The sequence below is a fragment of the Cryptotermes secundus genome, unplaced genomic scaffold (assembly GCF_002891405.2).
Source record: "Cryptotermes secundus unplaced genomic scaffold, Csec_1.0 scaffold816, whole genome shotgun sequence".
Classification (NCBI taxonomy): domain Eukaryota; kingdom Metazoa; phylum Arthropoda; class Insecta; order Blattodea; family Kalotermitidae; genus Cryptotermes; species Cryptotermes secundus.
Genome location: NW_019724601.1, coordinates 723,933 through 739,802, shown reverse-complemented (window position 1 = coordinate 739,802; position 15,870 = coordinate 723,933). Strand labels below are relative to the sequence as shown.

Sequence of the window (15,870 nt, the reverse complement as noted above, 5' to 3'; positions counted from 1 at the left end):
CCCCCCTGCCTACTTCGTATATAAGCAGCACCTTCCACATCCTATCACCACAGCTACTGCTCTCCGCAGCTATTCAACTGCTCTGAAGATGGAGGCGCTACGTTCCTCCGAAACGTCGGCCAAAACGAAGAATACACGGTGCCTAAACCCAGAAGACAACTTTCTTCATTGTCATCGCCGTGAAAACCTTAAAACTTACATAGACTTCTAGGAAGTTCTGGGCGTAAATGGGAATATAATGTTGTAATAATATCTTAAAAAAAAAAGGATTTTAAGATTAGAAATAGATTCATCTGGCTTAGGACCGGTCCCAGTAACTGGGTTTTGTCAATACGCTAATGAGAATTTGGGTTATATAAAATTCAGGTTTCTAATTTTGTGATATTTTAGGTTCTGTCATTGGTGTATATGAAAAATATTTTCTTCTGGGATATGCTTCCGCATAGCCTTATACAGAGTGTCCCAAGAGGAAAGTTCAATATTCTGGGAGGTCAAAGTATCGGCCATTCTAAATAAACTAGTGTATATGTACATGTGTCCTATTCCGAACCGTTTCCGAGATACAGCTATTTCACTGTACAGTTCCAAAGTTGTTGATAAGAAAGAGATATTACGTACTGTTTCTAATACCGGTATTTATTGCTGAAGTGAAAAAGTTGGTAAGTTTAACTTCAATGCACTTTGCAACTCGTGTGAGGACATGGCGTGTTGCTCGTCTGTACAGTGTACAGTGTACTGTACAGTGTAATAGCTCTATCTCGGTGCCAGTCGTGTGAGGACATGGCGTATTGCTCGTCTGTACAGTGTACAGTGTACTGTACAGTGTAATAGCTCTATCTCGGTGCCAGTCGTGTGAGGACATGGCGTATTGCTCGTCTGTACAGTGTACAGTGTACTGTACAGTGTAATAGCTCTATCTCGGTGCCAGTCGTGTGAGGACATGGCGTATTGCTCGTCTGTACAGTGTACAGTGTACTGTACAGTGTAATAGCTCTATCTCGGTGCCAGTCGTGTGAGGACATGGCGTATTGCTCGTCTGTACAGTGTACAGTGTACTGTACAGTGTAATAGCTCTATCTCGGTGCCAGTCGTGTGAGGACATGGCGTATTGCTCGTCTGTACAGTGTACAGTGTACTGTACAGTGTAATAGCTCTATCTCGGTGCCAGTCGTGTGAGGACATGGCGTATTGCTCGTCTGTACAGTGTACAGTGTACTGTACAGTGTAATAGCTCTATCTCGGTGCCAGTCGTGTGAGGACATGGCGTATTGCTCGTCTGTACAGTGTACAGTGTACTGTACAGTGTAATAGCTCTATCTCGGTGCCAGTCGTGTGAGGACATGGCGTATTGCTCGTCTGTACAGTGTACAGTGTACTGTACAGTGTAATAGCTCTATCTCGGTGCCAGTCGTGTGAGGACATGGCGTATTGCTCGTCTGTACAGTGTACAGTGTACTGTACAGTGTAATAGCTCTATCTCGGTGCCAGTCGTGTGAGGACATGGCGTATTGCTCGTCTGTACAGTGTACAGTGTACTGTACAGTGTAATAGCTCTATCTCGGTGCCAGTCGTGTGAGGACATGGCGTATTGCTCGTCTGTACAGTGTACAGTGTACTGTACAGTGTAATAGCTCTATCTCGGTGCCAGTCGTGTGAGGACATGGCGTATTGCTCGTCTGTACAGTGTACAGTGTACTGTACAGTGTAATAGCTCTATCTCGGTGCCAGTCGTGTGAGGACATGGCGTATTGCTCGTCTGTACAGTGTACAGTGTACTGTACAGTGAAATAGCTCTATCTCAGTGCAACTCGTGTGAGGATATGGCGTGTTGCTCGTCTGTACGGTGTACTGCACAGTGTAATAGCTCTATCTCGGTGCAACTCGTGCGAGGACATGGCGTGTTGCTTGTCTGTGCAGTGTACAGTGTACTGTACAGTGAAATAGCTCTATCTCGGTGCAACTCGTGTGAGGACATGGCGTGTTGCTTGTCTGTGCAGTGTACAGTACAGTGAAATAGCTCTATCTCGGTGCAACTTGTGTGAGGACATGGCGTGTTGCTCGTCTGTACAGTGTACTGCACAGTGTAATAGCTCTATCTCGGTGCAACTCGTGTGAGGACATGGTGTGTTGCTCGTCTGTACGGTGAAATAGCTCCATCTCGGAAACCGTTCGAAATAGGACACGTGTACAATTTTGTGTAGAATGAACGATACTCTGACTTCCAAGAATATTGGACTTTCCTCTTGGGACACCCTGTAGAAGTATATACTAGCGTCTTTTGAGGAACATGTTGCCTCCATCTTCAGGGTATAAATTATTTTCTGACTGGTTATTAACGTTCCCGAGCAGATGCCACAATCTAGAAGAGAGTAATGCAAATGGTGGTCGCATTGAAAGCCTCAAGACTCAAGTGTGCAAGTGCGCCGATCATTTTAAATTTTAATTTAATTTCTTTCGCCACAGATGAGCGCCCTCAGTTCGGCAGGCCGTCCTTGTTAATGTAATTCCGTGAGGAGCTGTTCCCTCCGCAAGACCAGCTGCAAAGGTAAGAGATAATGCCTTATGTTTCATATTTATGAAGGCCGTTGAATCTTTCAGGACNGATTTAGATCAAGTCAGTAGTATATATATATATATATAACATCTTCTCTGACGAGAAGATGGATCTGTCGTTTACAATTGCTGCTGGTCCTCGCCAGCGCAGTCATTCTCAGGTCCGAGTCCCACGTGACTCATGTTCACATTTTACTATTTCAGATTCAAGACTCCCCCAACCTTGGAGGGCCAGGTCACCTTATTTATATCCCCCAGTGACAGGGTGGCCCAGTTATACACCTGCGCACTAGCAGTAAGTAACTGCGGCAGAGGATACACACTCACCAATAGAAGACTTGTTGGACGCGGTGTTTTCTATGTAATCCGTGCCGAGACCAAACCTCAGTTGGTAGTTAAAGGAAAGTAGGTCATTACTCCTCCACAGTACTTCTTGTTTCATGTCTCACACTTGAAATTAAATGTTGAGTTCAGACATGTCACGTGCCTTATACATCACACACAAAAATACACGTATAACGTCCCTGGGCATAAATAAGCACAGCATCATGAAGACGCGTGGAGGAGTGGAAGTATATATCCGCATATTCTTAAGCTCGGTGATAGATGAATATTAATGATTAGCATCAGGCTTCTGCCGCCTACGAGTCCTCGGTCTACGAGTAGAAGACGTGAAAAAGAGAAAATCTCTTGCCCTTGTTCAAAATTGAGCCCCAATTCCGTGGCTGTCCACAGTAGTAGTTGCCTGATAACGGCTTCTAACAATGGCTATTCCTCTGCTTCCGGGCTCAAGTCCTCTCTGAGCAGCAACTCCCTTCCAACTTAATTATTCTTGCTTCAGTTGTCCTCCTTGTAACACATTTGAACTGACCGATTAGAAAACACCGTATCCAAAATACCCATATTTTTGCATGTGTATCCGTTCCCACAGGAACGTGTTTACCGAACCGTTGCCTACAAACGGCTCTACACACTACAATATTTGTAGGGATTTGACGCCTGCACGATTTCCGGAAAAGTACATCTGCTTGAAACTTTGATGATGATGATGATGATGATGATGATGATGATGATGAAGAGATCATGTAGAGGGCGACACAAGCACAGAATATATCTCTGAAGACTGCGGTCCTCTGGGGTGTAACGCCATGTAGTTAGAATGAAATCCGACGTTTCAGAGGAACGTATCGCCTCTGTTTTCAATGACGACACAAAAGCTAAGGCAGAAACCGACAGAAGCTGGCGATATGTTCCTCTGAAATGCCGGCCTGTCTTGTGTCACAACCCAGCGCCGCAAGAACTTGTGACGCAACAGCGACTGTACCTGTCACCGCGTCTGTCCAGTGGCGCTGTGTGTCCCTCAAGTGCACTCCTCGGACGCGCTGCTTCTGCTAACGCCCCGCCCAAGTGTCTGAGGTCTGCTGAAAGCCGCCACTCGGCGTGTTCAGAAGAGCTGTCCTGTGGCTACGTCAAGTGTCTAGAAAACAGGCGACACAGAACAGTGAAACTCGTTTATGGAAACCTTCTGGAACGCTTATTTCCTCATGTTTTCCGGACTGTCATGCGATCAGCCATATCAACACAGTTTTCCTTCCGTTTCCTCTGTCTTCAAGCAACTGCTGAGATGTTTTCCGATTTCCAAGTCCGTATTGCGTGCTTCTTAGGCAACCCTCCGCGTACACATTCATAAAAATTAAATCCCCTTTGTTGTAAAGGTCACCAAATTATCTTTTCCAGATTACGCAATTCTCCATTAATTCAGAAAGTCTAAATTTTGAGGGCCCTGTCTGAAGCCAATGCGTTTAACCATCATAAAATCTTTACGTCCACAATGCCCTTATCAGAAGGACAAGCGAGTGGAGCCTGAGAACCTTATAAAAGAACGATGATCTTTCTCTCCCCCCCCCCAACAAATAAGTGTAACTCTTCTCCCATGACTTTTCCTTTCCCTTTCTCTTCTACTATTCTTTGTTACCTCTCTTTCATCGGCAGAGCCTCAGGTGAGGTTCAGTACAGGTCACGGTCCTGCTGTACTTGTCTTGAATTAAGCACCAAGACATGAAGACTAATGGGGAGTGGAGGTATAACTCCACGCATTCTTAGCCTCATCACTGGATGGAGGTGAGTTGTCAGCTTCACGCTCTTGGTACTCTACCTCCGGTAGAAATACCGCTTTCACGTCGAGGGTCAGAGGCCCGTCTGAGTGCTGTGAGGAACAGAAGAATCTCTTGCGATGCGAGGAGTTGAACCTCGATTCCTTGATCGTCCAGCCCGTATCCTGGTATCTATACAAACAGAGCACAGTGAATGAAGTGAAGAAGCTTTGCATTTTAAGAAATTCTGTGGAAAGAATTTGATCGAAAGAAGGAAGGAGTTACGAGAAGCCGGCGGAAATAGCAGACGAAGAGCTCTATCATTTATACTCCTCGTATTATATCATTAACTACATGGCTTTAGTCCGCATGCGCCGCTTGTCGGCGAAGTTAGTGCCAACTTCAGCGGATAGAAGGTGTTGCGTGGTCAGGGCAACGGATCCCCACGGCCGTTAATCACGGTTTTCTAGACCGGAGCCGCTATTTCCTTATAAAATAGCTCCTCAGTTATCCTCACGAAGCTGAGTGGATCCCGTTCCAGACCTACTACTTCTCAGAAAATCTGGTAGTGCCGGGATCTGTAGCCAGGAACTCTGACCATTAGACCGCAGAAGTGGTCCGTATTATATCATTAGGGTGATAAAATGAAGGAGATTGGGAGGGCGTGGCAAGTAGCACGCATGGAAGAATATAGAAATGCGTGTAAAGTTTTCATGAGGAAACCTGGAAGAAGGCAACTAGTTTGAGGTGTGCAAGGTGCTTGGTACGTGTTGATCAAAACAGGGAACAGTAGCGGGCTGTTCTGAAAACTGCAATCAACTTACGGCCCTCGTAAAATTGTGGGAAATTTTTCCGTAAAATTTGGCAACAACGTGCTTGTCGCGATGGATTCAGCTTCGTGGAGTTCGTTAATTTCACTAATTCTAATATTGGATCTACAGAAGTTATCGATAGTCGAACTCCGATCAATTTCAATAGTGATAGAATATCTCGAATGCCACTATATACGACAGTCATTGTGATAGAAGTGATGGGTTTGAGTCCCGACAACGGCGACTTCCATTTGTTATATTACATCCTGTAACTGGTGGCTCTGTCCAGTAGCCTGCTGTGTGTGTATGTGCGTGTGCGTGCGAGGAAAGCGCTAGACATCATCTCCCGGAGACGTGACCCGCGTCCCAACCTCCTTTACCCTCCAATCTCCCGTACAAGGGATCCATATTAATGCACTAAACAATCCATGCATATAATTTCATTAACCGAACAGACAAGTGGTTCACTTACATAGGATCAAGGATTTACAGCATGCCACCTAACGTCCGTGTCCAGGTGTTAATGCTCTAGGGCCCTCATGAGGTTTCAGAATCAATTCTCGGATCAGAGGTTGACTCATATTACTTTTTCGTTGTTCTTCTCAGGTTCTCCAGGAAAATCGTGAGATAATGTCGGGTCATGATTTGACTAACTGTGTGGAGAAGAGGTCTACAAAAACTGATAGTCGCCCAGCTAGACTGTAGATATCCTTCTCGTTATGTTCATTACAGCGTTCACAAATTCCACGAATTGCCTTTTCCTTTAGCGAGATGAATCCAATCCTCACCTTCATGTCCTATCTCGGAAACCGTTCGGAATAGGAAACGGGTACATATACCGTTTTTGCTTAGAATGACCGATACTGTGACCTCCTAGAATCTTGACCTTATTTCCTGTGACATCTTGTACAGAGGTTCACCGTTAACCTGCTCGGATTTCTCTTGTAAAATGATCGGCATTATCACATTAATTTTGAACAGACTTCACTTGGCACTGCGTTGGAAGGCCCACCCTCCTGTGTTTATTTGAAGTGAGTGTACTGTAGTGATTCGATGGATCGAAGTGAGACCAGCTGAGCGCACGTTATAACATTTGCACGAAGCTGTGAATAGTTTAGTAACAATGTGTAACGGTTGGTAACTCTGGAATGGCCACTGTACCAAGACATTCCACCAGTCACCCCAACACCTCCTCCTTCACTATATCGACTTCATTTGCGGGGGAGAACCCATCGCTAGATGTAAGGGATGTCGGAGAAGGGTGAAAATAACACCTTCCCCTTTCCTCTTGCTGTGTCAGCATTCAGCATATTCCCTTGTACAGGCCTCATCATGTGTTCAGCACCAGAATCCTCCGAGGTACGTGCTGTGGGGTCGAGAGTACATCATCGTCACGTAGTCACGTAGACCGTTGCGTCACCATTCTGTTATCAACGTACTTCTGGTACTCGTAAGCCACTGGGAAATTCAAGCATACTTACAGGGGAATTTTATTTCGCAATGTTGCCTACACGAGATATGACGTAACTTCATTCTTAGAGCAGAACTTGTTTTATGTTAGCTTTATTGCTGTTTTGCAAACAAAATATTTTAGTTCGTCCTGGCGTGCCCTGTCCTGTATATATGAGTGTCTCTGTTCTAAACTCTAAAGTACAAGATAAAGTTAAAGCTTTTTTTTTTTCTCTTTAGATTATCGCACCACAAAATCATACAGTCCGTGGAGGTATAGCTCCATGTATTTTAATCTCGGTGCTAGGTGGAGCTTCACAGCCCACCATTATGAGCGGGTACACATTTCATAAGAAACTGAGTGACCACTCAGACTGGGCGCGGTGGTCATGCCTGGAATCAGACCCCTTTCCTGGGACATCCAACCGTAGCCCTGTCATGCCGACTGAGCTCTCGTGGCGAGAAGACGAGGGAGTAAGAGGAAGGAGGGGGGAAGGGGTGGAAAGAGAGGAGGGTAAGAAGTAGGAAGACCTGATAAATAAAAGGAGTAAATAGAAAATGACTGCAAAAGATGAAGAGGGAATTATGAGAACATGAAACTGAAGAGAGAAATAAAAATACAAAATCCTTGTTAGTATATGACTTCTCTGTTACTGACGAGTCAAGTCGGTAAGGGCTACTTCGTGGTTTTCTCAGTCTCTCCCTTTCCCCTTGCCTGCTCCTCTTGTTATCATTCTAGCTTTCATAACACGAGTTTCTTATCCCTACAGTGGTCGGATGTTACATAACTTACCCCCTGTCTCCTTACATTCATCCCCTACCATATTTAACACCCCAGAGGTCGGGTAGAAGAAGTATAGTGACGCTGGGGGAAGTGTAATGCAATTAGTACGATAGCTGGCGTGGTTCTCACCCTCTGTAATGAAGGGGGATTAGCCTCACCCCCCCACCCCTCCCCCCTCGAAACTACATTCTGCTTCTCTTCGCCAGTGAAATCTTAAACTAGAATTTCCTTTTCGAGCTTAGCTTACTTGTTCAGAAATTTTTTAGTGGATGTTTCTGCCGCGGCTGTGTTATGTCAAAAGGGATGTATTTAGTCATAGAGGTCGTTTGTATGCAGACTGAAATTACTGATACTTTGAAGGGAAGGGGCGCCGCAAATATGCATGAAAATCTGTAGAATAAAAAGTTACCACAGATATGTTTTAAGTAGAAGATTGTAAAATGTAGGTATTTTTCTTTGTCATATTTATAAATGAAAATATCTGAAACTTTGAACAAAATAAATTGATTTACGGTCTCCTCACCACAGTCAGCTGTTGCACGCCCGATAAACTGCACAACAGATTAGATTGAAATTCATTTTTATGGCTTGCTTTACATTTTCAGTACCTAGGACTATATAGGATCGAGTGATAGGATGGTTGCTGAATGAGGAATTAGAAGAGATTTGGAAGTAGGCACCCGAGGCTAATTTCAGACCTTATTCCAAAATTTGTCTGGAGAGACGGAAAAGAAAAAACCAAACATATGTTCATAGCCCATGTCTCTTGTAGTTGGTGTGTCATATCTAAATAACATACAGATAAATAAATATTGTCATGTGATAGGAGTGATTATAGACGGGGTTTGGATTGGTAATTGGATCTGTTGAACACTCATAAAAATGTAAACTACGTTAAATATCCAACGTCTGAAGAATTCTTAAATACATTGATGAGAAAATATTACAGGTTGCTACATATTACAGTCTTGCACATCATAAATTAGTTCACCGTTGACGTCACCTTTCTCCCTATCTCGGTCCCTCACACCTTTCTCGATATAATACAATCAGCATCCCCAACAACTTACAACCCCCGACAACCTCAATCTTATTTCAAGAAAATCCGTCAAAATTAGTTTTGCTTGTTGCTGTATCATGCCCTTGAATAAGTTAATTCTGATTATGATGTCTTGTTAATCTTTGCAACCTACTTCCCCCCCCCCATTACGTGCGCTGTAATATCAAAGTGTGACATGCGCAGTACAGTTGGTATTGTTAGAATTTCGCGTAATTGCATTTTAACCAATTGGAGGCTGTTCGTGTGCGTTACAATATGCGTTTATTTCTCGCCGAGTTCTGCATGTCTCATTACACCTGGCCTCTGGGCTGCGCGTCAGAAGTGGCAACTGCATTATTGGGGGGGGGGGNCACTGCATTTTGGGGGGGGGGGGGAGAGAGAGACGCACTGTAACGCAGGCCCTGCTCTAACCCGTACATACCTACCCTGTAACCCTTATCTCAGTTAAGGGAGTCGCCCAAAGCCGCCGCCCGTTCTGTTGAGGTAGGTCACGTATCTTGGGCAGCATTTTCCTACAAAAAATTTATTAGAATTATTTTGTACGAATTTCCGGTCTAGAAAACCGAAATTAACAGCCGTGGGGATCCGTTGCGACACCCCTTATCCGATGAAGTTGGCACTAAAGTTGGTCGTTCGATCTGTATAGTTCGCTTGCGGACTAAATCCATGGAGTGTTTTGTACTAATTAGTTTGTGAGACTGATATTCAGGGTCGAGTTCGAAAATTTTCTTCCTTTCGAAAATATTACAATGTAGTTTCATATACAGTTACCAACGATTCGGGAGAAACTGCTGCCTCTATCTTCAGTGTAGATGAAGTTAGATTCTGTTTCTCGAGGTTTATATTATTAATGCCATCTGCTTATTATATTTATGACTTAAAATCCAATAATTTCAATTTTTCATTCCGTTAGTACTCATGTTTTCTGCTATACCATATATAGAACCTACATTGCACCCGAGAATAATGTAAAAAGGGAAGAAAATGGAGGAAAATAAGGAAAACGAAACGACGACGCAGGAGTTGGAGAAGGAAAGCATAAAAGGAGACTCAGAATAAGAAGAAAATAGAAGGCAAGAAAAGGTGATAGAACAAAGAGAATAACAGAGGAAAAGCTGCAAAAGAAGAATGAAAAGGAGAGGATATACAGAATGAAATGAAGCAGAAGTGGAGAAGGAATAAAGTAGGAGCACTAGAACAAAAGGAGACTCGGATTAAGATATATAAGAATGGTGCAATAAAGAGGACGTTGAAGTTAAGATAGACAAGAAGCAGATAATGAAGTAGGAGGAGATGTCAACTCCAAGAGCGAGGTGGCCACACGAACTGACTTCTTACTTTCTTTCGGTTTATCTGACGTCACTCTCAGTAATTCAGACTATACAGCCTGGAGAAAGGAAGCGGCCGTGGCCTACTTAGAGGCATAATTCATGCATTCGTGTACAACAATTAAAGGAAATCACGAAAAACATCAGGATAGTCTGTGTTCCGTCCGGAACTCAAACGGAGTGCCTCTACGTTACCGCTTGAGGCGACTTTTGGAAACTTGGGTCTGGAAGTGTTGAACATGAACAGAACGTCGAAACATGGGAAAGGCAGCTAAGACGTCGCCGTCCGTGGAACAGTGGCCTATATCGCATGAAACATTCACACAGAGCAGTTTTTCTGGCCACTGTCATCAGCACCCGTCTGTAATGGTAACCGTGGCGTATCTAATGCAATCACCAAAACAACGATAGAGGCACGCCATTGTGTTAGAGAGCCGATAAGGAAGCAGACTGCACACTGAATCCTTTGTACCCACAAACAATCTGCAAGCAGCGCCAGAAAATACAATTCCGCTACGGCGGTTTCAAATTATTGGCTGAACTCAATGGGCGCAGTTCTGAAGTAACACACTTGGGGCTCTGGAACCACACTTCCGGTTCAGGGACCCAGTTCACCATCCTCTCAATACTTGACAAAGTAAGCAGTGATTGCAGAGTCGCGCCATAGCTCAAGCGGTTAGTCGCTGGCTTCCCACCGCGCGGCCCGGGTTCTATCCCGGGTCTGGTCAAGTGGGATTTGTGGTGGTCAAAGTGGCGCTGTGGTAGGTTTTCTCCGAGTACTTCGGTTTCCCCTGCCAATCTTAATTCCACTAATTGCTCCACAATCACCCTCACCTATCTTCTGGGGCTGGTACAATAGGCCAGAAGTGGCTGCAGTACAAGGGACTGAGTTCCACCCCACTAGCAATAAAAAATAACCAATGATTGCTCTCTTCTACGATGTGACGCCGTGTAGTCTGGTCGTAACCGAAGTTTCGGAGTAAGCTTCAGCCTCCATCCTCAGAACAAGAGAGCAAGCCGTTACGTTTTCACTTATACCTTGAAGATGGAAGTAGCAGAGTCCTTGAAACCCCTTGTAACCGTGTCAGCCTCATGTCATTACGTGCCAAAATACGGTAAGTAAACTTCGTACTTACCGCAGCGGTGAACTGAAATTTCATATTCCAGAATACAGTAATATCCTTCCAGCCGCACTGTGACCCTGGGGTCGACTCAGCCTCTAACAGAAATGAGTACCAGGAATCTTCCTGACGGGTAAAGGCCAGCGGGCGCATAAGGCTGAAAACCTCACCGCCATCTATGAGCGAATTGGCTAGAAAATGTGGGAACCTCAACATCTCACAACCCTATGGACCTCCACGGCCTGTTACAGGGCTAGCTTTATTTTTACTTTTTTTTTTTTACTAGAAGACAGTAATATTCATAGTTACCGCCATGAGAAACCCAAATCTCACATTCCAGAAGAATGTAATCTTTGTAGTTACGGTCCTGAGAAACTCAGATCTCACGTCCGAGAAGGCAGTGACACTCATTCATCAGCTGCAAAGAACGCCCTGTATAACTCAGCTATTCAGTGATTAGCATTATTTCATCCTGGCATCCCAGTGCATAAGGATTTAATTAGCACGGCATTTTGCAGGATTACATTAACTTCCAGCAGTGTTTGTGGTCGCTGCTATACAGAAGAACGGTGAAATTTACCGGTACATTCTGTCCATAACCCAGCCTTTCTGACCACAAATCCCACATACATGCCCGGCTATCGAACCTGGATTCGCTCGACGGGAGACCAATAGAGCCTTCTCTAATGCACAGGTTTCGCATTGCATGAAGACAGATCATGAATACTGAGCTACTGTGATGAACAGATACGCCATAGGAACCTGGCTTATCAAGTGGTTACCCACATCAATTTGCAATGGACACTTACTAATTGTGTCATTAATTAACATCTGTCTATGGCTCCACAGCCCTTTGTTGGACCTTGGCCGCTTTTTTCAGTTGCATGATCTTTTTTACACAGTTGGTAGGACTCCTTGGACAGGGGATCAGCCCGTCGCAAGGCCGCTACTTGCACACAGGGCAGCACAAACAGAATAAACGCACACAAACATCCATTTTTTTGACTGGGATTCGAACCCACGATCCGAGGGTTCGAGCAAGCGAAGACAGTTCATGCCATTGTGATCTGCAATAAATTAATATCAGTTATTTATATATTTAGTTATCAATATTCTGGACAGTTGCCGGATTTGATATTCTCACAGAAGTTATCACGAAATCACTAAAAGGAAGTTCGTTCTGCTTGCTTCTTCGTGGTTGCTTTCCTTATTTGCTTTACGATTCTGAAGCTGGAGGCAGTATATTCTTCCGAAACGCTCTGGTTGCTGCTGGATTTTTGCTAGTTTCCTACTTGTCTTACCCTGCGACACTGGAGATAAAGGCAGTATATCCCTCCGAAACGCCGGTGAACTTCTGTCTGACTACACGGCGTTAGATCCAAAACGATAGTAGGCGAGCTTTTCTGGATCCTCGAGTGTTTATCAGGTACGAAATTTATGTTACGTTACTATCGCCGTCCATCCGGGTGCCGGCTGGGTTGCCAAACATCGTGACTGAGAATTACTGCGTTTGCGGACTTCGTGCATCGTCCGGTATTAGAAAGAGCTAACCTTGATTACTGGGAAACCCATGTCATTCACTCACGGAGCTGAGCCCTTCTTGAGAATCCGCCAATTGTGCAGCTACTCAAGAACTTCCCAGCATTTTATGGAACCCGAAGGTTCTTTACCGTGTTCACAAGAGTCCTCTAACGGTCCCTATCCTGAGCCAGACCAATCCAACCGATACCATCCCATTCTATCTCTCTAAGATCCACTTTAATATTGTCCACCCACCTACGCCTTGGTCTCCCTAGTGTTCTCTTTTCTTCTGGCTTTCCCGCCAACATCCTGTGTGTCAGATCGACTGCAGGTATTTAAATACTTGAGACCAGGCTATGTCGGCGGGAGATAACAGAAACATATGCAATAAAAATTGTGGTAAAGCACTCACAAAACACAAATTTGGATAGAAAGGAAGGTAGAAATTTATGCTACATACCTAACCAACAAAGCAAGTCCATGAACACTTGTGCCTAGAATTAAATGGAGAATTAGTGAAAACAAAATGCCTATCGCCAGCGCCATTTCTGGAGTGAAACCTCAACACTCGAAACTAAAGCCACATACAGACCCATGAAGAATCTGTCACGTCATACAGATCTCTGTGAGTTAGAAATCTCGGATCGTGCGTATTCAGTGAAATCGTAGTTTCAGAGTGACACTTTTCTTTTAACTTTTTAATTCGCTTAGTGGGGGGTGGAGTCCAACTGGGTCCGCTCGGCACGGCGGCCACTGATTGGCTTATTGTAGCCTGACCCGAGTGATTATGATGATGCAGAATTTGGTGGAATGAAGATTGGTAGGGGAAACCGAAGTACTCAGAGAAAACCCACCCCAGTGCCACTTTGTACATCACAAACCCCACTTGACCAGACCAGGGATCGAACCCGGACCACCGCGGTGGGAAGCCAGCGACTAACCGCTTGAGCTGTGGCGCGACCAGAGTGATCCTTAAAGACTAAAATATGTAAGAGTGGGTACATGGAAGGGTTGTCTGTTGAAAACGTAGCTGTAGACGTGAATTTTCAACGTTTTCTCCCCAGGAGTTTTAACGGGAATTGCACTAGTAGTAAAGAGAGTAATTAAGTATCCCTCGCTATGCACGGATGGTGTATACTGCAATTAAGAGAGGTCGCAGTTGTTGAAACAACACAATAATTATATCTCCACCCCACCCCCTTTTGGAATGCCGATGTGTGTAAATTTGTACAGTAATAATAATAATGTAAACCAACCCTCGGATTTCCGTGGGGAGCGTATTATAGGGTGAGTTGATTATTTTTTTCGTCATTATTCTAACTCGGATGCGCTATCTTATTTCCGGTGGGTTGGGCTTCTAAAACTTGGCAACACAGCCGTGTTCTTAATGACGCAGCTGCTGATAAGGGGCACATTCACGCTTCACTTGGTGCAGTTCAGATTTTATTAGCGATTAATTAAATTGATTAAAGACCTAAGAAAGAAAAATGCGCCCAAGAGTTCTAATATTACGAAATTCTAATCATTGTGTGCATGAGCTTCGCCTTGTAAATGGTTGTATTTTATTCATATGTAAACAAAATATTTTGTATATTTTATATTGAACAAAGCCAGAAATATAATTGTTTTCTTTTATAAAGGTATAGTGAAGGTAAAGCTGTCCCTGTGCTCAACTAATTCTGTACTACGCCATGAAGGCGTATTGGGGAGTGGATGTATAGGTCCACATTTTCTCGATCTGGGCACTAGTTGGAGATGAGTGGTCAGTTTCACACCCTTGCCGCTTTACCCCTGGTGGAAAGAGCCCCTGGTACCCATTAGATAGGAGGCTGGGTGTACCCCAGAACCAGTCTGGACGACGTGGAGAAGTGAAAATTCTTGACCCCACCGGGCCTTGAACTGCGACCCCTCGGTCGTCCAGCCAGTCGCCAGTCGCTATACCGACTGAGCTATCCCGGCTCGCATTATCGTTTATAAACATCACGCAAAAGTTAAATCAGGCAGCTAACTATCTGCGCAAGTCAGTGGTTTAATCCATCCAATCCAAAACGCTTGTAATTCTGTCGTTATTCTTTTTTTGTACAAGTCATTGTTGTTGGTAGTTACTGATAGGTATGTGGTCGCCTTGCTGTGTGTATATGTGTGTCCCCTCATTTTGTGTTCCGTATGATCCGTGACGTATGAAAGGAAAGTAGGCCATTACTTCTCGGAACTTTGCGAATTCGTTTCGATGGCTTGCAGCTTCAGTACCAGGTAGACCAAAGCCACAGGCCCGCAAAATACACGCTGTGCTGCGTGTTTTCTCTGTCCCCTACTCAAACCGCCCGCAATTCCACCTGACGCATCAGTCTCTCGCGCTAACTCAACAGCCGCCACTGCTTACGTCAACTGTTTATCCGTGAATACAGTGGACTGTGGCGCGCCGGTGGTAATTTCATGAATCACAACTGTCACTGTTGGTGCTGCTTGACGTGGGTCTGGAGCATAGGGGAGGCTCTCCTGCTGGAAATCTCTGTAACTCATTTGGAATCTGAACTTGGGGGGTTATCGGTTCGATTCACAGTGTCGTGTCCACATTATCCAGTATTGGTCTGTATTCACCTGTTGCAAGGACGGGATGATACAGCCGCGCTGTTGCTGTACCTGCTCTCTCAATGCACATTTACACTCTCCAGGGTTCACTTTTCTCTTCTCAGTGTCCATTTGGGACGCAAATCGCGTGTGAGAGTCAGAAGTTTGAACAAGGTAAAGAAGGCCATGAAGAATTATTGAGGAGAGGAGTTATAGCTCCATGTATTTTTGATCTAGGCATTGAATGGATGTTAGTGGTCAGTTTCACGGTTCGGCTGTTTTAGTCACGGGGAAACCTCCCGGAGCCCACTGGATATAAGGCTGGGTGGGCCCCAGAGCCTGTCTGGAGGCTGTGGAATGCCGGGAATTGAACTCCTGCCGTTCATTCCTTAGCCCGTAGCTGTACCGACTGAGCTATTCCTGCTTGTGTTTAAGCAAGGAAAAGAAATACATGAGAGGAGGAGAATAAGGGAAGAACAAGTATGAGGAGGAGAAAAAGAGGGATAATGTGAAAGAGAGGGGAGGATATGATATACGAAAGAGAAGATGAAAGAGACAGAGAAAGAGTAGAAGGAATA

General features: G+C 44.7%; 2 protein-coding genes across 2 annotated transcripts in view; one reads left to right on the top strand and one right to left on the bottom strand.

The window, feature by feature from the left end:
* The window catches only part of LOC111862469 (uncharacterized protein DDB_G0271670-like), a 166,141-nt gene extending 150,717 nt beyond the window's left edge, over nt 1-15,424 (bottom strand). Inside the window, exon 1 of the mRNA XM_023847931.1 lies at nt 15,365-15,424. Coding sequence (XP_023703699.1) covers nt 15,365-15,424 — 60 coding nt within the window. The remainder of the gene's footprint in view (nt 1-15,364) is intronic.
* LOC111862442 (tyrosine-protein phosphatase Lar) overlaps nt 1-15,870 on the top strand; it is an 805,060-nt gene that overhangs the window by 164,425 nt on the left and 624,765 nt on the right. Inside the window, exon 2 of the mRNA XM_023847834.2 lies at nt 2,464-2,545. The gene's annotated coding sequence lies outside the window, so the exon portion shown is untranslated. The remainder of the gene's footprint in view (nt 1-2,463; nt 2,546-15,870) is intronic.